A 27,810-nucleotide genomic window follows, 5' to 3' on the forward strand; every position below is an offset into this window, starting at 1 on the left:
ATAAATAGGTTATCCCGTCTGAAGGTGTGTCTCTGAGCTCGGGTAGCATGATCCCGTCCTGATCCAGCCAGCGCTACAGCAGGCGGCAGCAGCGACGAGGCAGCAGCAGCAGGAACAGCAACAGCCAATACTTACGGTGGTGACGAGTGAGGGATTCCGGGGTGTTCATGAGGGCAGTTCCTTGGACGCGTGCTCGGGGCTCGGCTCTTCGTCCACCTTGTCTGTAACACCCGGGCCCCAACTCTTAGCTACACCCAGGCTACACTCAGCCCCCTTTAACACCTGATACGCCTTATGCTGTAGCCCAGGACACCAGGGCCCGCACAGGCGTACACACGTGCCTAATTGGACGTACACACGTACCTACACGGGCGTACGACACGTGCCTACTTGGGCGTACACACGTGCCCTACACAAGTGTCTCAACATTTTATAATATTCTCACGCCACGTGGACAAAACACGGGGTAGCGTTGCACACGTTACAGGCTCACCCTCAGGCAGACAAGGCCACACCCACACAACGACACCTTCACCTCTGACATAGCCAGGGAGGTGTCTCAAGCCACACTGACCATCCACCTCACACTTAAGGCAACATGTACAACAACGAGTACAGCCAGAAAATAGACAGCAACAATAAGAACATGAGAGTTACATCTTAGCTTTTGCCATTTTTCAATAAAATAAACAAAAGCAAAAACAAAACATATACATACATACATACATACATACATACATACATACATACATACATACATACATCAAATTGAATGAATGGGATGCGCATTCACAAAACATAGCAAAAAACTTGAAGAAAAATTTGGACCTTAAAAAAAGTCAGTCAATAGAATAAGCTACACATTCACAAAAGTTGGAAAAAATGCGAATAAATTCCATATTTTGCCTTTATCTTAGGTGATGTGCAATTCCTGAGAGTTGTTAAAGAAATGTAACTGACAGGCTTGAGTTAGTAATGCAGCAGTAGTAGTAGTATTGTCCAGTCGTACAGACATGCCCATACACACACCCGTACACTAGTACACTCAGTTACTGTAGCACGGAAACATGCACACAAATCTTTGACAGTTTAAAAATGCAAACAGAAGGGTTAAGGTGGTGGTTGTGGGAAGGAGAGGCAGCTGAGCCGGATCCATCGTTATTCACATTATACTCGTTTATCCGACCACTAATCATCGGGATAAGCGTGAACTCTGTGTAGACGGTGTTGGATCAGATCAGTAGCGTTGGTGAGGGTTTAGGATGAGGCGAGACTGTTCACTGGGCGGGTTAAATTGGAGATCAAAGGGATTCCCTACAGTCTAACAGATACCGATTATTCACACATTGATTGTCATCTGCAAAAGGCTGTTTCAACCTACATTGAATTGTTATTTTACTGGAACTTTGTATCTCCTCACCGGCTTAGGTGAAATTTGGGCATAAATTAATTATTCAAATAGCACACTGATGCACTAATTTTGTTTAGTAGTATAATATATGTACTGCCGAAGCAAGTACCGTTCTATGAAAAAATAAAACCTTATTAGCAAGTACAAAAACATTTTGTTGGTATTTACTGGCTGCAGTAGTGGTAATGATTTTTTTTCTTAATGTTTCATTGGATAAATATTTAACATACCTGGTCTTTAGCCTTTATTATCATAAATTAATAGAACAATTAAGGGGATTTTGTACCTTGGCATCTTCCCTTATGTAATGTCGTCCGCTGATCAAAGCAGTCATTTTACTCCTCTAAATCCCTCTTAAATCTATAACGACATTTGTTCAGAAAACTGACGAAGGTCTCAAAAGACTTACACTACTGTAGTTATCAAATGGAGAATCAATTACAATAAATTATTATTCAGGAATAATTGGCTAATGTTCAGTGACTCTTCCAGCTCGTGTCGGGGCGGTGCACAGTAGTCTTGTTTACCTGCTCAGGGGGAGGTGCCACAAGGTGCCAGTGGGAGGGTGGGAAGGAGAGTGAAGGAGAGAGAGGAGGAGGGTGAGGGAACCTGGAAGGAGTGGAGGAGCTGAGAAAACAAATACTGCATCAGGATGGATCGTTAACCAGCAAGTTGTAACAAGTTAGGTGGTAAACTAAGCTTCCAAACGCAGAATTCCTTTTCCAAGTTGGCCCTAGTCGCGTACCTCCCACCCGCCGCCTCTTAGAGCGCCCCAGCTGCGTATTGTGATGGAGTTTCACCCTTACCTCCATACTCTTTTTACTGACGTGTCTATACCCGCGGAAACCCAATTTGTATAACAAAGTACTTACAAATTAATTAAATATATTTGTATATATATATATATATATATATATATATATATATATATATATATATATATATATATATATATATATATATATATATATATATATATATATATATATATATATATATATATATATATATACAGTATATTATTTTTTAAACTGTATTCTATATTCCTTAAAAAGTACTTAGTTGAGGTAAATCGTGTAATATACGGCAATTGGGCGCAATGCAGTTACGATTGTGGTAGTAATGGTGATTGTGGTGGTAGTAATGCGTAGGCAGCTGGTGGCGCGTGGGCATGGCCAGGAGGCAGGGGCGGCTGTGTGGGCGTGGGTGAGTGGCGGAGCTAGTGGCGGAGCTAGTGGCGGGTGTGGGTCTGTGGGCGGCAGTTAAGGAAGGTATGAGCCAAGCCTGAGTAACGTCCTCCCACAGCTGGTGGTGGCTGTGGTGGTGGTGGTTGTAGTGGTTGTGGTGGCTGCTCGCACGCAAGAAAATGACACACGGCACTTAAGATACTGATACTGACAACTGGGGGAGGGTTAGGGCAGGGGGAGAAGGACTCTGGAGACCTTAGAGGACATGGGTTACGGAGATTGTAAGGGCACCTAAAACAGAAAGGGGCAAGGGTGATGGTGAAGAGCAGCAACGATAGCTGGAGACATCAGTCGCATAGTATTAAGAGAACAAAAATATGAGGGAGAAAATGGACGAGAATAAGAAGAGACACAGAGGATGTGATGATAAATATTGGCACATAAAAAAAACAGGCCGATTTCAGTGGGGCACCATTACTTAAAAAGAAATTGAGGACAATATTAATTACCGAAGAAGAAGTGGATAAACACAATACCTATTTGTTTCTATTATAAATTTTCTGCTATAACAAAAATGGAAACCTAATTCACCATTACATGAATTAACAGAGAACAATTGGGTTGATAAGAACTAAAAATCTCTTTATGCAGTAAAATAATGTATTTTTCGCCCTCCTGAATTAAAGTTTATTATGGAACTTTTAAACCGGTTCTTAAAGGCCAAGGGGATGGTTTAAAACTTATGAGCCGCACACTTAAGTCCGCAAGAGTTATTTTTCGTGATGAGTTGCGAGTTCTGAGTTCTTGCTGAATTCTAAACAAGAGTTTGAGGGAGTGACTGGGGAACAATAGATCACCATTAACAGCTGGCGTCCTGGGGAAACATTCTTCTCTACTAAGCCGTCGGCAGCAAAAGCAGTGGAGAAATTTCAGTGACCGACAAGCTGCTCCAGAATTGTGATCGCTTTCAAATTCCTGACGTCTTAAGCGATGAATCACGTTAACACAATACCGTGCTTGAGGACCTAGCGGTGAAGTATATACCGGCACAGTAACCTCCTCTGATGGTCACGATAAATAGTGCCTCAGCTGTGTTTAGAATTCATGGAAGAACGACTTGCCAAGAGGAGGGGAGGAGGGAAACAAACTGCAAGGGGCCATGTGGGGAAATTTAAACAAGTCATGTACAAAATAGTGATGCAATTCCAAAGGGATTTTGCGATTTATGAGAATGCAATCGAGGTTGATTTTGGATAAAAGAAGTACGTCTATGTACAACATAGTATAATCTATTTTGTATATAATGGGTTATAAATCGTGGTGTGGGGGGGGGGGCAATGTGAAAATACCGAGATTTAGTGCTTCTTGCTCCCGACATATGCCCGGTGATGGAAACGTTGCACAAGGCAACCTCTGCATACACAGACAGGACCCAGGACCCGTTCCGGAACGTGAAAAGCAATACACTTGTAAGAAATGTGCCACTGTATTAAATTAAATATATCTCTTATATTCATATTTTTTTCATATCAGTTGCGTACAAAACTAACTTTGGGTAGAGAGAAAAGATTGGTGCTTATTTTTAAAGATGCTTTAAGATTACTGCAGATATTAGTAATGTCTTTTAATTACCAGCATGCATTTAAAGCTAGTCCTACAATACTTTAAATAATGTCGGGTGGAAGGCATAGGAAAGCAGGAAGCAGTAACTCAGTGTGAGTCTCCCGACCGTTAGTAGCTGCGGGTGTGGCTCCGGGCTACTACGAAATGGAGAACGGGATGAAGGGAAGGGGAGAGGGAGGCGAAGGCTGTGTGCTAAGTGCAGAGATTATCCAGCTGGAACTGACTACACTTCCGCTTTCAGTTAAGAGACATTAAAGCTGTTCACTCAGGGGACACATTCATGAAGTTAACGTCTATGTACAACTTAATACATCGACAATGCCGGACATTTTCCACTGTGTCTGTTTTTTACACGACAGATGAACAATATCAGCGACAGTGAACATTTTATGCTTGCAGTAATCTTCCCATGAACACAATGCCTGAGTGTAAGGACCAAGTGTCTCTCCAGAGGGCGGAAATTTACCAGCTCCTGAGCCCACAGCTGATTAGTAGAAACCCTTTAGAAGCTACTTTGGCTGCAGATCCTGATAACACACACGGCTATATAGTCATGATTATGTAGAACTCTGTATTTTACTATAAATTAACGCATAATTAATCAAATGCAAATATAAATTATAAACACAAAATATCTTACACAAATATAAATTTACATAAATTTTACCCAGGAACAGCAAGCCAAAGAAGCAGTTGATTTGACTCGGTTTTCAGTACCTGAGCTGGGTCTCGTGATCACGGTACCCGAAGCAGGTAATGGCACAGAGCAGCCCAGTGGGATATCACATTATGGGGTACCAGTTGGTGCTCAAGCACACACTGAGGACGTGACAATACCAGAAAGGTGGTGTAATAGACGTGAGGTCTAGTATAACAAGGTGGCTCTTCCACAAAGTTTAAACATAATAATGCAAGGGCTACTGAGCTACAGTCTTGTTGTTAAGCAAATCAGAATCATGGATAAATTCTCTTTTTAAGGGTTCAAGTACCCATGCAAGGGGCTGCTCAGTTAGTGTTAGAGAAAATGTCCTGGAATCTATGTTTGGTGACTTAGCTAACCATGCATATATATATATATATATATATATATATATATATATATATATATATATATATATATATATATATATATATATATATATATATATATATATATATATATATATATATATATATATATATAATAATAATAATAATTTTTTGAACAAAATTTTAAGCTACTTCATCCAAAATAATAAATCTACGTCAAGAAAAACTGAATTCGAGGTGAATAATACACAAAATATAAAATAACATAGAATGAACAAACTACTTATTTTTCAACTACTTCTTTTACTAGTGAATTTAAGTGAATTTTATTTACTGGTTTTAGAATATTAACAAACGAAAAATGACATGAAAGGAATGGAACTTACTTCTCTCTCTCCTGTAAGTTGGTCGTACCGTTGTCTAAGCAAGCAGGGGAGGGAAAGAAACGCGCTAGTTTAAATATGAGGCCCAAGGGACTTGCACTGGGGAGACCCCTAATGCCAGATGTTTGAGTGTGTATGGGTGTGTGAGTGCCGTATTGCAGGCGGTTCTTGATACACTGTGTGAGCTATGTTAGTGTGCAAATATCACGATAACTATAATGTGTCACACCTCTCCAACAATGGTGACTGGTGTTCTTCCCTTTAAATAAGAGAAGAAAAACAGTAATTTTATTATCTTAGGTTGAAAAATCTTCACAAATCAATACAATTAGTAACGAAAGCTAAGTGAAAATACACAATATTCATGAAACACAGGCACATGGTTGGGAGAGGCGTCACTCAGTAGATTAATATAAACAGATTTTTGGTCTGACACAGCACCAGCTAAAGTCCAAGAAGCTACACACACCACTCTCATGCTGTCATCTAATTCTAGACTCCCCACATTGGTTATTATAATGACTAAAAACGAACCCCAGGAGTATATAGATAAAATAAGTAATTACATATATAAACATTAAGAATATATTTACTTGGAGTACTGGCAAGAGATAAACTCCTGAAGTTGTCCTCCAGTTAGCTTATGGTCGATTATGTTTTTTTTTGTTTTTTGAGATGGTCCGTAACTTTAGGTTCTGATGCAAACTAAGATCTCTACTACAACACCTGGTTCTAACACTTAACATTCACTGAGCTCTATCTAGATGAACATTGTATAAAGTCATATATCCAACATCCAAAAGTTACTTCCCATTTTCTTTATCAAAGCAAATCTAAAAAAAGCTTGTAAAAATCTAGACACAAGGAAAACGACAGGAGGGGAGTGCCAGGTTGTACTTACATTTTCCGGCTTGCCTTTGTCTACGGCAGATGACGATAATGACGACGCAGATGATGAGGACGAGGACGATGACGGCTGCTACTATGGCGGAGATGACGATGATGTTGTCGTCCCCGAGCTTCTCCATAATGCCTGCGACACCTTATAATGTATGGACGGACGTGGAAACCGAACTTTAGTAAGGTTAGTGGATTGTTATATACAGTAGAACGACGACTGCTCTACAGTACACTATCGCTACTGCGTCACTGAAATACATCTACGTTTATTGTTGCACTACACACTTTATGCCAGAGATATTAAACGTTTTAAACAAAAAGTGAATGTATCGCCATGCAAATCTAATCCAACATTGAATTACAGTGAAATTATGTATTTCATAATGTTAAAATTTCTAATATTGAATATTAAATGGTCAATATTGAAAATAATTAATGCAAGCGTACATGCAGTTAATATGTACAGCAGCACTGAACTACTATTAGCTATATTTATATTCTATTGTGTCAAACTGCTCACACACGTTTACATAAGGAAGAGACTTGCTTCACGTACACTTATTGAGACCAACAGCGACACATCTAAATCTTTATTCATCAGTAAATTGCACCAGGCACCAAACCCGCCAGGCAGGTACACATAAAACCTTTCTCTGCCTCCATACACTAGCACTATACTAGATTTTAAAGGAAATTTTAACTCTGTATGTAGACATAATATACAAAATTCATGCAGGAAGTGAGTACAATACAATATGGTTGTATATAAAGCCATAATATCATGACATTCCCACACTCAACTCCTCCACTTGCTACGAGAATTTTTTTTTATCCAGGCTCATTTTTTTTTTGGTACCCCCGTTCAGCCATTAATAACGTGTTACTTTATTTCCATCGCTTCAAACAACACTTTACAGAGATGTTATTCCCTGGATAATACACAGCTGATTCTGAACTATCTGCCAAGAAACGTGGGGTTCTGGTCTGTCACAATCACAATGTGTCATCAAGAGGTTTTTGTTTGTTGCTGTTATCAAATATCATTCGAGTTATCGCCTCATTCTCCTGCTTCATCATTCTCTCTGTCCGAAGTACCTGGGGCTAATATCCCTTCCCTCCTGTAACCTTCCCCTTACACCCAATGATCTTCCTTTTACCTCCAGTAATTATCCCCTAACCTGCTGCAACCCTTCCATTTACCACCTGTAACACCTATCCCCGTAAGCCACCACTAACTTACCCCACTCACCTACCTCCTTCCTGTATGCAATGGCACAGCACTTTATCTCCGATGGCAATATAGCTGATATACTGTGGCTGTATCCACACTTCGCATCTAGTACCCAATCAATATTTTATGTACCGATTTAACAGACAATGTACTGGAAATACTCTGTAACACTCAATGCCACAATATTATGATCACTGGGGTCTGATAAACACCCTTTGTGTACCCTACTCAGTATTCCTCTTTGTGCTACTCACAGGATGAGCATGGGATGCACAATAAACTAGCTGCTATCTGCGGCAAATTCAATTCCCAGTCACCGACCCCTTCCCACTCACTGGCCTCCACCCAACTCATCGACCTTTTGCCCACTCACCGATCCCCTTCCCACTTACTGGCCTCCTCCCCACTCACCGACTGCCTTCTCACTCACACGACCTCCTTCCCACTCACTGACCTCCTTCCTACTCACCGACATCCTTCCCACTCACCGACCTCCTCCCCACTCACCGACCTCCTCCCCACTCACCGGCTACACCTCTCTTACAGACATCCTTCCCACTCATCGACCTCCTCCCCACTCTGGACCTCCTCCCACCTGCCACCGACATCCTACCACTCTCACCGACATCCTTCCCACTCCACCAACCTCCTCCCCCACTCACCGACCTCCTCCCACTCACTGACCTACCCTGACTCACATGACCTACTCCTGGATTCACCGACATCCTCCCCACTCACTGACTCTCCCCATCCACTGGCATCCCATCTCTCACCGGCATCCCCACACTCACCGACCCTCCTCCCCACTCACCGACCTCCTTCCCACTCACCGATATCCTTCCCACTCACCGGCCCGCTTACCACTCACCAACCTCCTCCCCACTCCACCGACCTCCCTCCCACTCACCGACCTCCTCTCCACTCACCGACATCCTTCCCACTCACCGGCCTCCACCCCACCTCACCGACCTCTTCCCAACTCACACTGACATCCTCCTGACTCATACACTGGACATCCTTCCCCACTCCACCGGACCTCTTCCCACTCACGGACATCCTTCCCACTGACTGACCACCTCCTTCACCTCCCCGACCTCCTCCCACTTCACCGAGACCCTCTCCCCCACTTCACCGACCTCTTCCCCACTCTCACCGACCTTTCCCACTTGCTGACCTCTTCCCACTCCACCGACCTCCTCTTCCCCACTCACCGACATCCTGCTCCACTACCGACCCTTCCCACTTACTGACTGCTCTCAACTCACCGACCTCCCACCTCACCGACCTTCCCATTCTCACCGCCCTCCTTCCCACTCACCTCCCGACCTCTTCCCACTCACCGACATCTTCCCACCACTGACTCCTCCTTCCTCACTCACCGCCCGCTTCCCCACTTCTCCACCGACCTCTCCCCATTATCGACATCCTTCCCACTTCACCGACCTCTTCCTACTCACTGACTTTCCCACTTACTGACCGTTTCCCAACTCACCGACCTCTTCCTGACTCACCGACCTCTTCCCATCTCACCGACATCCTTCCGACTCACCGACCTCTTCCCACTTAACGACATCCTTCCCACTCACCGACCTCTTCCCCACTCACCGCCCTCTCCCCATTCACCGACATCCTTCCCACTCACCGACCTCTTCCCCACTCACCGCCCTCTCCCCATTCACCGACATCCTTCCCACTCACCGACCTCTTCCCCACTCACCGCCCTCTTCCTACTCACCGACCTCTTCCTACTCACCGACCTTTTCCCCACTCACCGCCCTCCTTCCTACTCCATTACCTCTCGTTATTTTTCCCTTAACGCTACTGATACCTCCCTCGTCCTCCTCACGCTTTTCCTCGTCTCACCTTTCAGTCTTCTCACACTTTCCTCTTCTTCTATTCCTTCACAGTGTACCCTTTCCTCACCTACCAGTCTTCCCCACATCCTCAGTTCTCTCTACGTTCCCTCATCTTCCTCTACGCCCTTCCTCGCTCCCTACCTCCGCCTCTTCTCAAGCTATCGCATCGTCATCTCCTCCCTTACCATCCGTTTTCTAGCCAGCCCAACATCATCCTCTCCACCATTCTTCCTCATCTCCCTCCTCTCTCTATTTTGCCTATCGTCATCTCCATCCCTCACCTCCCCCATCACCCCCAGCCAATACTGACCTGTTACGTCAATTTCACAGGGGATGGACTCGCCGATGGTATTGTTGACGTAGCAGTAGTAGGTTCCCAGCGAGGCCGCCGTCGCCGGTAGTCGTAGCCGAGACTCCAGGCCCTCCGACGTTACGTCCTGCGTCAGTGTCTCGTTCAACATCCGCCACCTGGGAGAGAGTGTCACGAAGGAGATTAGCAAGAGGTGGGGAAGGTGTAGAAGAGGATGAGGAGGTTGGGGGCGAGGGGGAGGTAGGAGAGGAGATAGGGGTAGGCGAAGGAGAGAGGGGGAAAACGAGGAGGAGGAGGAGGAGGAAAAAGAAGCTCAAGCGTAGAAGGAGGAGTAGAAGGATAAGTGAGAAGTTGCGATGTAAGAGTAAGGATGGAGAGAGAGAGAGAGAGGAGAGAGAGAGAGAGGGAGAGAGAGAGAGAGAGAGAGAGAGATCTCACCAAGGCTTCTACATTTCCTATTGTTATGAACATGAATCTTAGTTGAGTCTTGCCAATGTTATTTTTTTTTCAAGGGTGGAGGGTTGGAGGGTGGGGTTTTATTTCATTGTATAATAAATTTCAGAGAATGAGTAAAGGAAGTCAACGAGAGGCCAAGAACGGAAAAAGTTGAAGGATGTATGAGGTGAGCGTGGAGGTTGGCCGTGGCTTAAAGGAAAGGATGAAGTTTCGTTCTCTGATTTAATACACTAATATCGGGTGAACGATGTTAAAGAGACAAAACAGGGGTTCAATGAAGGGATTAGGGAAGTGTGGGTGATGATTTGGGAGGTAGAGCAGGCGATGATGAGAGACAAAACAGGGATTAAATAGAGAGAGAGAGAGAGAGAGAGAGAGAGAGAGAGAGAGAGAGAGAGAGAGAGAGAGAGAGAGAGAGAGAGAGAGAGAGAGATAAAACGTGGGTAATGAAAAAATGTGAATGACAAATGGGGGATAAGCGATATCAGAAGTTAAACAGAGTCCCTTGGGATTTACAACGACGAGAGAACGAAGCAAAATTGATTAAAAGGAAGAAGAAGGAGAATTTGATGACTGAGGGAGATAGTCAAGAAAAGAGAATAAGATAGGCGTGAATTGGTTAATAACTAAAGTTAGGAAAAATTGGGGAAGCATATCTCGAGAAGAAGGGGGAGAAAGAAGAGGATGGGGGAGGGAGAAGAGGAAGAAGGAGGGGAAAAGAAAGAAAAGGGAAAGGGGAAGAGAGGGAAGGGGAAAGAGAGGAAAGGGAGGAAGAGGGAAGGAGGAAAGGAGAGGGTAAAAGAAGGAAGGAGAGGGAGAAGAGAAGGAAGGAGGGGTGAAGAAAGAAAAGGGGAAAGGGGGAAGAGAGGAAGGGGAAAGAGAGGAAAGGGAGGGAGAGGGAAGGGAGGAAAGGAGAGGGTAAAAAAGAAGGAAGGGAGGGAGAAGAGAGGAAGCAGAAGGGGAAGAGAGGGAAGGGGAGGGAGAAGGAAGAGGACGGGGAGGGGAGAAAAGAGGGAAGGGGGAGAAGAGAGGGAAGAGGAGGGAAGAAGGGTGACAGGGAGAGGAGGGAAGAGGTAGGGGGAAGTGGGAGAAGGGAGGGAAGGGGATGGGAGAAGAGAAGAAAGGGGAAGGAAAAAGGAAGAGGACAGGGAGAGAGGGAAATAGGGAAGGGGGAAGAGAGGGGACAATATAAGAGGGAGGGGAGAAGAGAGGAAAGGAGGGAAAGGAAGGTAGAAGAGCGGGGAAGGGAGAGAGGAGGGGAGAAGAGCAGGAAGGGGAGATGGAGGGGAGAAGGGTGGGAGGAGAGAAGAGAGGGAAGAAAGGGAGGGGGAGGGGTGGGGAGAAGGTGTTCGACTGAGTGGAGAGAGGAGGGGCAGGATATGCAAATGTTTTAGGAAAGCAACGGAAGGCTGGGAGCTCGAGGAAAGGAAGGGAGGATAAAAGAAAGGAATAAACGAAGGAAGAAATGGACGAAGGAAGAAAGGTGAATGAATGGAGGAAAGAAAGACAGTAAGTTAGGGAGGCATTGGCGAAAGTGACAAAGACACGAAAGGGAGGAAGGGAGGGAAAGGAGAGAGAGAAGATATAAGGAGATGTATCAGGGAGGACCAGGCAGGATGAGGATGAGAGGGAAGAAGAAAGTGAGAGGTGAGGAAGGAATCGGTAAGAGAGAGAGAGAGAGAGAGAGAGAGAGAGAGAGAGAGAGAGAGAGAGAGGGGGGAGGGGAAAGAAGAAGAAAAAGAAAATCTATTCCAGAAAATAACAAGAAGGATCAACGGTATAGTTTGAGAGGAGAAGGAGAAGTAGGGAATAGAAGAAGGAGGAGGAAAGAGGAGAAGGAGGAAAAGGGAAGAGGAAGGGGAAGAAGAAGAAGAAGAAGAAGAAGAAGAAGAAGAAGAAGAAGAAGAAGAAGAAGAAGAAGAAGAAGAAGAAGAAGAAGAAGAAGAAGAAGAAGAAGAAGAAACAAGAAGAAGAAGAAAATATAAAAAAGAAGTTAAATAGATAGAAGAAGAAGAAGAAGAAGTTAAAAGAAGAAGAAGAAGAAAAGAAGAAGAAGAAGAAGAAATAAAGAAGAAGAAAAGTTGAAGAAGAAGAAGAAGAAGAAGAAGAAGAAGAAGGAAGAAGAAGATAAATAAAAGAATTAAAATAATAAAAATAGTTAGTTAAAGTTAAAGAATAGTTAAATAAAGAAGTTAAATAAATAAATAAATAAAATTAATAAATAAAATAAATAAATAAATAAATAAATAAATAATAAATAAATAAAAATTAAATAATAAAATAAATAAATAAAGAAAAAATATTAAAAAATAAATAAAATAAAAAAAATAAATAAAGAAAAAATAAATAAATAAAAAAATAAATAAAGATAGTTAAATAAATAGTAAAATAAATAAATAAATAAATAAATAATAAATAAATAGATAGAATAAATAAAGAAATAAATAAAATAATAAATAGCTGAATGAAGAAGAAATAAATAAATAAATAATAATAGAAAAAATAAATAAATAAATAAATAAATAAAATAAATAAATAGAAAAAAAATAAAAATAAATAGCTAAGAAAATAAAATAGTTAAATAAAAAGCCAATAAATAAAGAAGAAGAAGAAGAAGAAGAAGAAGAAGAAGAAGAAGAAGAAGAAGAAGAAGAAGAAGAAGAAGAAGAAGAAGAAGAAGAAGAAGAAGAAGAAGAAGAAGAAGAGAAGAGGAGAACGAGAAGAGAAGAGAAGGAAGAGGAGAGGAGGGGATGAGGAAATAGAGGAGAAAGACGGGGAGGAAGAAGAGGAGGAGAAGGAGAATGCGTTTCACCTTTGAAGTGGAGAACGGGGCGGCAAGCTTGTAGGTGAACGCTTTTGTGTCTAGTCTAACAAAGGCGACGGGGTTTAGAGGCCCCACAATCCATAATGAAACGTGGCAGCCTAGCGCCCTAGAGTATATCAGCAAGTCAATCTTCACCACTCAACCTGACGTATTTTCACCCTCCCCTTTGCCAAAATTTACCCGAAAATGCAGTGTGAAGCGTCGGCGTCGTGGGTTATGTATATTTAATCCACTATTATGAATACATTCAATTAATTCTCACGTTAATTGTGTATTCATCCACGTAATAGTTGAGATGTATTTCTTCAAACAGTTTTTTTCTCATTGTTACTATCCTGGTTTATTCTCAATTTCTATTATTTTTTGCTTACGAATATATCTTCCCTCTTTCTCTTTCATCCTCTCATTTTATATCAAGCGTCAATCAAGATGTTCCTCAACATTCAACATTAATACGGAAAATGACGTCAAAAGGCCACCCGTGACTAATTATTCCTCAGGTCACTCCACCTTGAACTTTCCACTCTTTCAGCAACGTCATCACTCTGGTCTTGCATGTCAATAATGATACAATTTAATGAAGTTTTCACTTTTTCTATATTTGCTTCACCATATTTATTGTCTTGGAAATTTATGAATACATTGTCCATCTGCATTTAAGTTTCACATACGAAAGTCAGGTGTACTGAAAAACTGCCAATGTTTTATTTATTTCTTACCTATAACGTATCTATCGAAGCTCCCTCCCTGCTACCATTTAGGACATGAACTGTGTTATATTCTTTGCAATTTGCCCTTTCAACAACGAAGCAGTTATTGCCTGTATGTAGTCGTTTAATGCCGGACTCCATTGTTCAGTTATACAAACGTTACAAAAGACAACAACGATGTATTGCCTCATGTTATCCATCTCTCCTTGGGTTTGTACTCGACTTCACTTTACATAAAATATCTCCGATCGCGTGAAGAATACTCCCCAACTTATTTCACTAAAGATCAACCAAGCTAATGCTAACATAACCTCACATTACCGGACATAACCTGACATAACCTAACCTAGCTTAATCTAACCAAACCATTATGATGTTTAATTACCAGGTATAATCAGGTGAAATAAGCATGGGTTCAATCTACAGGAGGCGCCATTTCTCTAATATGCGTGCTCGTGATCACCTTCACACACTATTACCTATACTCTGTCTAACACACCGCAGAACGTGTGTCACCTCTGTCTATGAAGGTGTTTAGACAGCAACATTAAAACTATAATCAGGTTATTTGCTCTTAGAGGCACTTTGAGCCCCATTAAGTACATTTTCAGAATTTCTTTTCAGTTTCTTTCAACTTCGTTTATAATCCATCGTGTAACGTTCACTAAATTGCTTTTCTAAGGTCTGATTTACTTTGTTTTACATTTTTTTCTAATAGTCATATACGTTCTCGTTTTTTTTTTTACTGTAGGGCCTATATTAAACTTGTTATGAAAACGATGTCAAGAGAAGGCCATTAATACTGGTAAAACTATAGTGTACACAGGTCACCGCAGTCCTGCCCACGCTTCACGACACGTTCCAGTTAACAAATACCATCAAAGGTAACTTGAACCCACAAGGTATTCAGGAAATGTACCTGTTGTAAGCCTCTACATTAACCGTTTCATCAAAATTGTGGCGTAACATTAAACAAATATTACTTACTTCAAAAAATTAATAAATGAATAAATGCGTCATGTGTGTTTCTGTGATCAACAAAAGCCCCTTCCCTCAGTTGACACCCAGGTATGACCCACCTGAAGACCACCTCCTCTGGGTTGGCTGCTGCACGACAAATGAGCAGGATGTGGGCGTCCTCTCCGCTTCCTCCGTCCTGGCGGTCGATCTTACACTCCGGCTTGACTGTCGTGATACAAACACACGAGACCATTATATTCATAAGCCATCGTGAAAATGTTAAAGGATTCTATCTACAGTGCTGATTGAGTTGTCAACATTTGCAAGGATTGATGAGTCTTCCTCAATAAAAGACCGTGATAAAACAAGCTTCAGATGTTTCAATAACCGTTTGCTCATGTTCTAAATATTTTATTAAACACAAAATTAACTGATTTTAATTCAGACGTTAAAGACCGGTACGCTTGCTTGTTTTGTAATAACAAAGTTAAATAAGCATCAATGATAATATTTACATTGGATCAAAGTTTTAATTCATGATTTTATTATTTTATCTCTCAAATAGGACATCATAACTTATATATAACTAGTTAGTATTAACTCACACAAGATGTCGAAGGTGGTGGTGGAGGTCATCTTGCCGTGGCGGTTCTGGGCGATACACTCGTAGTCGCCAGCACGGTGCCTCTCGATGGGGTGATCCAGGTTTAGCACGGCGCCCTTAGCCACGGTGTGCTCGCCGTGCAGCCATACATATGTAGCCTCGGGGTAGCTGGAGGCACGACACTCTATCTTCGGAGGCACTTCACCCTCCACTACTTGTATGTAGGAGTCAGACACCAAGATCTCCTCCGGTGGGTCTGTGGCGGAGACGAGACCATCAGCCAGGGTATACATTACCTTATTGTTGATTAAATCACAATGTTTGGTACAGAAGTTTAAGCTCAAAATGTGTGACAAACTTCAACCAAAAAAGTTCCAATTACAAGACAACTTCTCCTAATTGCCTCCCCTTCCCTTGCCTGCTTCCCCTCCCCCTGTCTGCTTTCCACTCCCCCAGCCTACTTCCCACCACCCTGTCTGCTTCCCTTCCCCCTAACTGCTCCCCCTCCCACTACCTGCTTCCCCTACCCTGCCTGCTTTCCCTCCCCTTGCCTGCTTCCCCCTTCTTGCTTCTCCTCTCCCTGCTTGCTTCTGAAATTTGATCTTGACTAATGTTCTCAACTCTGAACTGTTACCACATATTTTTAATCAGTTATTACCTGGTTAACATCTGACCTTTTTACGAAGTTTCATACAAAACTGGTCCTTCAGTTTATATTGCATGTAATTAGATTGTTTACACACAAATTAAGCTTAATGAATAAATCCTCAATCATTTAGTGGGACATTTCCAAGCCTTTTGACTAACACCAGCAAACTTACAGTAGCACGGCCACATACTACATAGCTTTCCTCGCATTCTATTAAATCAAGCTACAGTTTATCCAGAATCCATCGACCAACTAATACAATTAACTCTGATTACAACGTCATCTTCAAGGAAAAGGTAGACTTAATATAAAAAAAAAACGCTCGTGTGAAAGAGGCCTACTGTAAGGCTATATCCCACGTGTGAGCATCCTGTGGCATCGAGCGACCAAGGCGTAGACGCGCGACCTACATTCCAAAGCGACCTGTGTCCTACCTGCCTGCGTCTTGCCAGCATAAACATGACGTCTACGCATCACAGACGTTGGCTGATAGTTTTAGATAATAATGAATTTTTCCAATGTATGGTACGTGCAGAGGTACCCAGGAAAAAAATATCCCATATACCAGAGGAGGATGGAAGTAGCGCTGCGTAGACGGCATGTTTACGCTGACAAGACGCTGGCAGGTGGGACACAGGTCTCTTTAGAAAGTAGGTAGCGCATCTACGCCATGGTCGCCCGATGCCGCAGAATGCTCACACATGGGACATAGCCTTGGGTTATGAATTGCGTATGAGTCTGTGTCCAGACCCTCTGTGTCAATGATGATATTATGGAAAAAGTGTAGCACACTTTACAATGTCAACAGCAGTATCTACCTTTGTTTCAATAACTATATTTAAAATTCTCCATTTACTTGTACAAATTCCAAATACAAACTCTACAACACGCCTTGCACGTGACAAACTGTAATGATAAATTATTTTTTCTTTGTTCAGAGCATTCCTAGGATAGGGTTTCAACAAATATACACAGCGTGGGTAGGCCTCGTCCACAATCAGAATACATTCTGGGGTGCTCGTGAAAATTCTTTGGATCGTGGCGAAGTTCCTTGTAGAGATGGTGAAAGTCGCGTACTTCCATCTTCCTCTGTGATGCGTAGACGGCATGCTTACGCTGGCAAGACGTTGGCAAGTGGGACACAGATTGCTGTGGAAAGTATGTCAAGCGTCTACGCCCTGGTCGCTCGATGCCGCAGGATGCTCGCACATGGGACATAGCCTAAGTCATCGTAATGAAGAGGTTAAGGCAGATAACTTAATGGGTTAATTAACTATACTCACACTCAACCCTGAAGTAGGTGTGAGAGGTGACCCCGGGCCCGGCCATGTTGGAGGTGGAGGTGCAAGTGTAGTTGGCGTTGTCTTGGACCCTGTCCAGCACACCGTTAGGCCAGCGGTCCATTTGCCACGTCAGCACCGACATGGCGCTCTGCAGGTCCCTGTAGGAGAACACACACACTCTTAGATGACTCATTGAGTGGCAAGATACACTAACTGAACCTTAGGTGTTGGTTGTAACACACACATCTGTACCACCCTGGCATGGAAACATGTGTTACCCACCCTGGCAAGTGGACATGTCTATCCCCCTTGGGTTAACACGTGTACTGCCTCTATAAGTAGACAAATGTGTACCGTTCTGTCAGACAAAACACAGGTGTACCATACTGCCAGACACAAGGCAGTAGGTAAAGGCAGAAGGTCACGTAATAACTTAAACAAATAATAGTTTACGTATCCTACAGTAAACACGTGAACACTTACGGACTGAAAGTCTGTGTACATACAATACAATGAACACAAAGCCTTGGATACACAATAATGAAGTGAGGACGGCACTGAACTTGACCTCCTTTACTTCTCCAATTGTAAAGTTAGGTACTCAGTCACAGCTGGGTGGGCTGGAGGTGCCTTGGACGCGAACCAACGACCTTAGGACAAGAGACGAGCGCTGTATCCACTCAGCCACCGCGCCCAAATAGCTATTAATATATGGTAAAACCTGATCTCGTTCAGTTCCAGTAATTCACTTTATTTCTACACACGTTTCAGAAAATTAAATTTTTATAATATAAAGCTCATAGAAGCAGTGTGTAAACATATCATGGGCGGCTCTGGAAGTATTTCAAAATAATTAGTTTCACACAAAACCCATGGAAAAATACTATATTCGGACACACATATGTAATGAAGAGAAAAAAAAGACAAGAAGACATTACACATATTGTGTCAAACATGGACAGTGCGAAAGGGTCAGCAGCAGCACCTACCCGGAGGAGGGATCAGGGGGCATTCGGCTGGTGCTAACTTTGTAGTGGGTGTCGTTGAGCAGCATGAGGTCGTCCTTGAACCATTCGACGGAGCAGAAGGGCGAGCACTCCACCCGACAGGAGAGCGACACCTCCGCCGAGTTCATGAGTGCTCCGTGGTAAGGTGGGAGGCGGTCGATGAACACGGGTGCAGCTGTAGCAAGGGGGAGAGCAATGCACAATTAATCACAGCTAGCTACTTTGTTCATTTATGCCCTGCAAATCGTCAATGTTCCAAGGTACACCCATCTAATTGCTAGTGTTCCAAGGTACACCCACCTAATCGCTAGTGTTCCAAGGTACACCCACCTAATCGCTAGTGTTCCAAGGTACACCCACCTAATCGCTATTGTTCCAAGGTACACCCACCTAATCGCTAGTGTTCCAAGGTACACCCACCTAATCGCTATTATTCCAAGGTACACCCACCTAATCGCTAGTGTTCCAAGGTACACCCACCTAATCGCTAGTGTGTTCCAAGGTACACCCACCTAATCGCTATTGTTCCAAGGTACACCCACCTAATCGCTCGTGTTCCAAGGTACACCCACCTAATCGCTAGAACAAATACAGTAAACCCACTTAAACGACAGTGTTCTACCGTACAACTGCACCCAGGCAATCCCTAGTGTTTTACTATACAGTATACTCTTGTTTTATGACCCAGTAGGTAATTACAGATGGTTCTTCTAGTGAGGGCTGTTCTTGTGAAATGTTTACGAGGGAGGCCATGCTAATTAGGGGAGAGCAAAATGAAATATGAAGCTTCGACGAACAATGTGACTTGTGATAATTACACCTAGGACAGGTAATTACCAGTATTTTTCAGGGACGGTTAATTACAGGTTAAGTCTAGGATCTTAATAAGCTAATTACGGGGTTATAAAGAATGAAATTGCCTGTCTTCATCAACAATTATAATTCAGTGAACACTAAAGGCGCTGAGTAAGGTATGAGATTAGAGGAAATTAAAATTAACTGTATTATTCTCTTGCAAACTGTTTCTCTCACGTTTAGTCAGAATCAAGACCAACATGCAGGCTTTCTCGTCATTCAATCTCTCTCTAACTGCTATGTTCTACTATAGTGTTCTCCTTCCTAAAGGTGACCACAAAATCTCCATCTGATTCACCACCACCGTCACCACCACCACCACCACCATACCCATAAACCACACTAACACATGCTCTCCCACCTAGCACGCACACAGCTGCTTCCTCGATGCACATTCTCTTCCTAGCCAGTACCTTATTCAACCTACCTATCCTTCCCACTTCCTTCTTGGCCTTCCCTTTTCATCCTACACGTCATTTTTCCAACCTCTTGTTATTTATGATCTCTATATACCCACACCATCCGAGCTAACCTTCTAACCCTAATTGATCCATTGTCTGATGATCCTTTCATTTTCAAATCTTCCCGTTCCTCTTATTTGTAAGCCACACTATTCTTCATCTATCACACACTCCTTCGTACGAGCCACAATATTCTCGATGATAACTGCCATGTATCTTCCTAGTTACAATTAACAAACTTATTCTTCAACAGATTTTACAATCAGTTCTTATAACCTTTCCCTGATCACCTAAAAATTAGTCACCCCAGACTATTTCACCTGAAGATTAACCACCCTAACACTAAACTTAACCTACCCCCCCCCCAGGTATTGTCAATGTGGCTAATCTTCAAGTAAGAGGGGGTGTCTTAGCTTCAGTTGATATCGTTTCCCTTTATGCAAGGGTATTATTCCCCTTGGCATACATGACCCATAAATTCTTGTCTGGTATTTCAGCACCTTTTCACCCTCTTTCTGTATCATTTTTCCGACGTTTCCATCTACAACTGATGCCTAACATTCCCAAATTGCTTACAGCCTGTTTCACCTCTTCCCGTTTAACCCCCTTTCTATCGGTTTTACACTTTTTGCTCCTCCCCGTTCCAAAAAAGACAACCTGTCTCTCCTTCACCTGTTATATTCAGCATTTGGTCAAATTATTCTCCCAATCTTTTTCTCGCTTCCTCTTTTTCCCCACATGCTTCCTCTCGGCTTCCTCGTCCTATTCACTTCCTCCCAATATAACGTTCTGTCATATATATATATATATATATATATATATATATATATATATATATATATATATATATATATATATATATATATATATATATATATATATATATATATATATATATATATATATATGGTTTGTGTGTGTGTGTGCGTTAAATGAATGACAGAAAATATGCCGATACTACCAAAGTAAAGGTTTTTAATCTTTACAACGTTAATAGACGGAAAATCATTACACACACACACACACACACACACACACACACACACACACACACACACACACACACACACACTGTAGTTTGAGCTTTTCCCCATCTAGTTATTATATATCTTATTTGTATCACTTATGTTACTTGTATATTATTTGTAATTCGTAACCCATTCCCCAAATATGTAACTGTATATTTTCAGCCTTCTGGCTGCCAAGCTCTTTCAATAAACCGTTAATTATTATTATTATTAAAACACACACATCAATGAATACTCACCCAGAACTTCAATCTTAGCTGTAGCTCTCTCTCCTTCTCCCTCAATGTTGACTGGGACGCAGGTGAAGTTATCTTCGGTCTCGAGAGACACGGGGTTGATAGTCCAGGTGGCCGTAGTTTCATCAGGCACCAGGTGGGACCCGCGGTACCATCTGAAGGTGGTGGCGGCGGGTCGGCCTGCGTCCTCCACGTTGCATGTCAACTCCAGGGAGAGACCCTGATGAAGGAAGGAAAAATTGTGTATAGCAATTGTGTATAAAAGTAAGAATTTTCGAGATGAACTTCTCAGTACAGATGATGTTTTGTGACTCTACAGTAGAGTAACTGTAGAATGTTAAGAACATCAATACTGATTTATTGGCCTCTTGATTAAGAAAAAAAAAAGATGTATCACACGAGAATCCCTCTACTTTTCCAGTAACCACCTGTCAGCCATTTTATAATCTATAATCTCTTTAAGTGAAACCTGGTTCGATACACATTTTAAAACTAAAAGAATTTATTGAAACAAATAAAAAAAAAAGACCTAGAATTTGGGTAAAGAAAATGAGAGAACTTGTGAATGTTACTCAGTGGGAACTGAATTAGTCGTAACGCTACTGATAAAATACAGTTTACCATATATATATATATATATATATATATATATATATATATATATATATATATATATATATATATATATATATGATCTAGGTGGTATATATATATATATATATATATATATATATATATATATATATATATATATATATATATATATATATATATATATATATATATATATATACTGGATCGCCCCAAAAGGCGAAGCAGATAAGATATTTCAAATTTTGAGAAAAAAAGTTATGCAGATATTTTAGGTTGAAAGTTAACATTAAAATTTATAGTAAAGTCCCCTGCATGACCCCAGAATCGAAACCAAGTCTCAATCTCAATAAACAGAAACTTAAGTGGAAACAGGCAAATGTAGTACCCATATTGAGAAGGGGAGACAGAGCATCAGCGTCAAATTACCGGCCGATCAGTTTGACGTCAGTAGTGGGGAAATTTCTTGAAGCAATTATAGCAGATAGCATCCGATCGCATTTAGAGAAAAGCAAATTAATCTACGACTCTCAACATGGGTTTACAAAGGGGAAATCTTGTCTAACAAATCTACTGACGTTTTTTAGGAAAGTTTTCGAGGTAGTAGATAACGACGAAAACTACGATGTTATTTACTTAGACTTTAGCAAAGCATTTGACAGAGTACCGCACCAGAGGCTTCTGAGAAAAGTTAAGGCTCATGGTATCGAGGGGAAAGTTTTAAATTGGATAAAATCTTGGCTCACCGATAGAACGCAGAGGGCCAGCGTAGATGGTGTTAAATCTGAGTGGGGCTGTGTAACCAGTGGGGTTCCCCAGGGGTCAGTATTAGGCTCACTCTTGTTCATAATTTACATAAACGATCTAGATACTGGGATCAGCAGTGACATAAACAAGTTTGCGGATGACACCAAAATAGGGCGGCAAATTAATTCAGGGCAGGATGCAAATGCATTACAGGAGGATCTAAATAAACTGCAGGGGTGGCCTGAAAAATGGCAAATGAAATTCAACACCAGCAAGTGCAGCGTACTTAATATTGGAAGAACAAATACTTATAATGTATACAGCCTGAGCAACATCAACCTAGAGAAGTCGACTTGTGAAAGAGACTTAGGGGTACTTGTAAGCCCGGACCTACGGCTTAGAAAACAGTGCGTTAATGTTCGAAATAAGGCAAACAGAGTATTAGGTTTTATATCTAGAAGTGTAAGTAATAAGAGTGCAGAGGTCTTATTGCAACTATATCTTGCGCTAGTCAGGCCGCACATTGATTATGCGGTTCAGTTCTGGTGCCCTTATTATAGAATGGATATCAATTCACTGGAGTCGGTGTAGCGAAGAATGACGAAAATGATTCCGGGACTTAGAAACCTTCCATATCAAGATAGGTTAAAGATACTAAACTTGCATTCCCCAGAAAGACGACGAGTGCGGGGACATATGATAGAAGTATTTAAGTGGATGAAAGGAATCAATAAAGGGGATATAGATAAAGTTCTTATAATATCCGAGCAGGATAGGACTAGTAGCAACGGATTTAAGTTGGATAAGTTTAGATTTAGGAGGGAGATAGGAAGGAACTGGTTCACAAATAGGGTGGTGGACGAGTGGAACAAGCTTAGCAACTTTGTAGTAAGTGCTGGAACTCTGGTAAGTTTTAATAGGAGGCTAGATAGATTCATGGATGATGGAGAGTGGTAGTAACTCTCGCCAGGAGCTGCCATGCACAGGCCAACCGGCCTATTGCAGACTCCTTATTTCTTATGTTCTTATGTTCTTAAGTTAAAAGAACACGTTTGACAGACCTTAACAACCATTGGTGGCTCGTAGGAAATGGAGGCCTGGCCGGGAGGATAGTGGACGATCAACTCGGCCTCGTTTGACCTGGTGCCCCAGCCAGCATCGTTCATGCCCTCACACGAGTAGTTTCCATGGAAGTCTTTGAAGACGTTTTCAAGGAGTAGCTTGGAGGGATCAATGTTACAAAGCTCCGAGTTGGTGTCATACATGGTCGAGTTGCCGTCACACTCCGGTAGTTCCTAGTGAAGGAGAGGCACACGTGAATGATAAATGAGAATGAATAGAAAGATGAAGAGGCTAAGAGTAACAAGTACTGCTGGGATAAATATAATCAAAAGTGTAATGTTCTCATCAAAATATAAAGTTCACTGCGTTATAAAATAAATATGTACACAATTATACCAATAAGAACACAATATTACAAATAAAAACACTACATAACATCATAATTACATTCTTGGTGGATAAGACACATTGTAAGACCTAACATATAGCCAAGTCCCTCCCACGAGACGGCACACACTCACCTTCAGTAGCTCACCGTCCAGGTACCAGCGGACGCGCACCAAGTACTCTGGGTTGGCTCGCACCACGTCACAGTTAAGAGTGACATTAACTCGGTCCTCCTCGGACACAGGTTCCATCGGGTCCATCACCACCTGCACCAGCGGCCGGTCTGTGCAAGAGGAGGGTAGTGTTAGTGTCTAGATCGGCGCTTTTGCAATACTTTAAAAATATAAGAACATATGAACGTAAGAAATGGAGGAAACTGCAGAGGGCCTATTGGCCCATACTGGGCAGTCCCGTCGTTCATATATCCATCCAACCTATGTTTGAAGCTATCCAGCTAATTTAAAACCAGTGTCACGAGTTCGCTCCTGGTTGGATAGTTTGAGTACCTTTATTATATCACATTTGTTTAGCCTTGACTTACATTTTATACACCTCGATCGTATCGCTCATCACTCTACGTCTCTCGAGGGAGTGCAAGTTAGGATGCTTTAACCTGTCTCTGTCCTCAAGGTTCCTAATGCCCGGGAATAGTCTAGTCTAATCATTCCCCTCTGAATTCTTTCTAGGGTTTCCATATCCATTCTGTAGTAAGATGACCAGAACTGAACTGCGTATCCAAATGAGGTCTCACAAGCGCAATATATAGTTTTCGGATAATCTCGCTAGTCTTGTAACTAACACTCCTTTGTATGAACCCATTTTTTATTGATATCCAAAATAAGCATCACCCTTCATTCTGGTATTGGCTTGTGATTCATTGGACACAAAAGCCTACGATCTCATGAGTTCTGAGTCAAAATGATCACCCACTTGTCCCTCAACAGCCAAGTCGATCTGAGGACGAATGATACAGCTGCTAGGAGATTAATGTTTTGCCTAGCAGTCTCTCCACATACACGCGCACACACACACACACACACACACACATTATATATATATATATATATATATATATATATATATATATATATATATATATATATATATATATATATATATATATATATATATATATATATATATATATATATATATATATATATATATATATATATATATATATATATATATATATATATATATATATATATATATATATATATATATATATATCATCAGTCCATAAAGCAAGCGAACTTCCATACACAAACAATACCTCACTAGTCGGGAATCGAACCTTGGACTCTACGTGTGAACAGGGTGGCAGGGTGTGTGTGTGTGTGTGTAGCCTACAGTACAGTACATGCAGAGTAGGCAAAATGTCATTATAGGAAATAATAAACTTAATGGTACGACTTGGCAACTCGATGGACGTAACTGAATTCTTATTTCGGTTGTTCAGAATCTTCATTGTACTGTAGGATGAATTCAAAAAGGTTGTAACAGATGTCTCCTAATCACGAGCAGATATAATCATATTCATAAAACACCAAAATTAACCTGACAAGAAAAAAATAACTTTTATGTCGCCATCCTCTTTGCTCGATCAATTAAGGTGATGACATCTGATTGTGTAGGCCGTTGTGGGCCTGCTCCGTGACAGTTATGTAATGGTATATACAGTATACGTTGATAGTGAAATTTCGTCTCTATAGTTCTTGGTGTATCACGATACGGAAGGGAAAAAAGTATTTCTTTAATAAGATTGTACAATACAGTTTATGAACGTAAAAATTATTAGTAAATGTTTTGTTATAATAATTTAAGTCTTGAAAATTGCTCTTGAAGCAGCGCTTGGCAACTAAACTTTGTATCCTGCCGTATGTAATAGATACCAATCAATATTTATATTTTCTTAGTTTATAACAAATCTAACTACTAATTAAGATAAATCAAGTAAATTTGGTAAAACAAAATATATGTTATTTTCCATAATGTACTTTTAATAAGCTACGGTGCAACAACCCGATTGATATAATTATAATTTCGATAAACTGGAAGTATCTGTCATCTTGTAATTACGTTGTAGTCCATAAGATCCTTAAAATGAAAGCACCACTGAGTTGCCTTTTTTACGCAAACTCCTCTTGCCAGCTCTAGTACTGATTTTTATTTTATTGATTTCTGTATTCTTCGTATGGAATAAAAGTCCATTTTTATTCATTTATTTGATAGCTACATTATCTGGCATGATGATGATACATTAACGATATAATTTTTGCTAAACTTCAGTTAAAAATCAAATAGATAATGAAGTGCTCTAGGTTGACTAAAAGTTGCTTCCACTAGGCGTACTGTTAAATCACCAATCCCAAACGACACGTCTGTAGGCGGTGCTTATTTTGGATATCAATAAAAAATAAACTATAGTGTTGGTTCTTCAGTGCTTCCATGGTCAACTTGATACATATATGGCTCTCCGATAATCCTAAAGGTATCCACTTGACGCTTTATTAGTGTTCACAATGTTTACTTGAGGTATATATAAATGAAAAAAAAAAGGTAAAGAACATTTTATAGAGCATATTGTAGTTTCTATCAGCCGTTCAGGAAGTAAGAATCATCATGTCTGCTGTACCTGTAGTCTTTTCAACGAGACACCTCCACTACCACTATCCCCACATCACAACCATCTCAACAACCACCACCCCCACCACACACCATAATGCGTGAAGTCAAGAATCATATGTTCCTAATTTGAAAAGAATAATTATATCATATATTCCAGAAACGATGAGTCCTGTAGATCTGTCAATTGCACATCATGATGTGACATCAGATGTGACCACATCGAGCTGTTGACCAGACACGAATATGAGATATGACATAAATATACTGTACAGTACACACAAAAATAAGTTGAAAATAAATGGGATAAAACCATACTTTATCTCCCTCCACGCTTTACCTAACAACGGATAATTATATTGACTGACTTTAACAACGCGTAAATGTGGACATATTGTATATTTCCAGCAATTTAGCCAAAGGAAAAATTGCCTCGTTATTCAGGTGGGACACCATTACTGTACATACAGTACATTACCTAATGTGATGATGATATAATATGTTAATCCTGGCGCTTATGTAGTGATGATTAAACAAAGCAAAAATCTACTTTAGCTAAAACTTTTATCATGCTTCATTTTTATGCAATGGATGTTAGCTATTTATTGCATTACAAAGTACTGAAATTACTGACCCATTACTGCAAGAATACCAAACAAACAAAAATCGAGCAAGTTTAAGCATTAAGATATTGTAGCTCTTAAATATTGCTAGTTGTGACCATCGAAGTCGGTCTAGCACAGGCAGCGACTTACACTGCACGCTGACAAAGGCGTTGTTTGTGACTTCGGAGGCGCCGACAGAGTTGGAGACCCGGCAGGTGTACTCGCCCATGTCTGCCGCCGAGCTGTTCTTGATGAGGAGAGACGGGTGGTCCACGTTACCGTTGCCGTACTTCTCTGAGGACCCCGCCACGTTCACCTGCCGACCGTCCTGGTACCTGGGGGAGGGGAACACAGTGAATACTTCTCCCACTGCCTTTAAAATTAATTATCTTCGAGCTGAAGAAGTTAGTAGCTTTCGTAGTCTAAACAGGTATTTTCTTCTAGTGATTTTCTTTTAATGGAGTGTTAGATAGCGTCCCCGCACAGGCTTTCTGTCTCTCTTCCTATTCCACGTTTTCCGTGATCCTTCTTTAAAATGAGGTAGGCATTTGTTTCCCGGAGTTAAAACACTTCGTACACCATAGGCGACCAGTCTTCATACTCTAAAAGGATTCAGTTTCAAAACAGATCGTTGGTGATGACGCAACTGGTCGACTTCCTCCCCAAGACAAACACTTTCCCTGACAAGGGTGATTTAAATTGTCAAAAGCTTTTTCTTTTTCATGTGAATGTGACATTCAACACCATAAACAGGACAAGGCGATGCGGCATAACATACACACACCGT

At 41.3% G+C, this 27,810-nt stretch overlaps 1 protein-coding gene across 1 annotated transcript in view; it reads right to left on the reverse strand.

Annotated features, from left to right (window-relative positions):
- Nucleotides 1–27,810, reverse strand: part of LOC121877283 (titin-like) — an 83,515-nt gene that overhangs the window by 12,876 nt on the left and 42,829 nt on the right. Inside the window, exons 10-20 of the mRNA XM_042382960.1 lie at nt 27,174–27,358; nt 23,925–24,073; nt 23,403–23,636; nt 21,007–21,223; nt 18,406–18,598; nt 17,417–17,574; nt 15,486–15,740; nt 15,000–15,105; nt 9,931–10,088; nt 6,535–6,675; nt 5,637–5,670 (exon numbers count right to left, since the gene is read on the reverse strand). Coding sequence (XP_042238894.1) covers nt 5,637–5,670; nt 6,535–6,675; nt 9,931–10,088; nt 15,000–15,105; nt 15,486–15,740; nt 17,417–17,574; nt 18,406–18,598; nt 21,007–21,223; nt 23,403–23,636; nt 23,925–24,073; nt 27,174–27,358 — 1,830 coding nt within the window. The remainder of the gene's footprint in view (nt 1–5,636; nt 5,671–6,534; nt 6,676–9,930; nt 10,089–14,999; nt 15,106–15,485; nt 15,741–17,416; nt 17,575–18,405; nt 18,599–21,006; nt 21,224–23,402; nt 23,637–23,924; nt 24,074–27,173; nt 27,359–27,810) is intronic.

Source organism: Homarus americanus, unplaced genomic scaffold, assembly GCF_018991925.1.
Source record: "Homarus americanus isolate GMGI-L3 unplaced genomic scaffold, GMGI_Hamer_2.0 scaffold367, whole genome shotgun sequence".
Classification (NCBI taxonomy): domain Eukaryota; kingdom Metazoa; phylum Arthropoda; class Malacostraca; order Decapoda; family Nephropidae; genus Homarus; species Homarus americanus.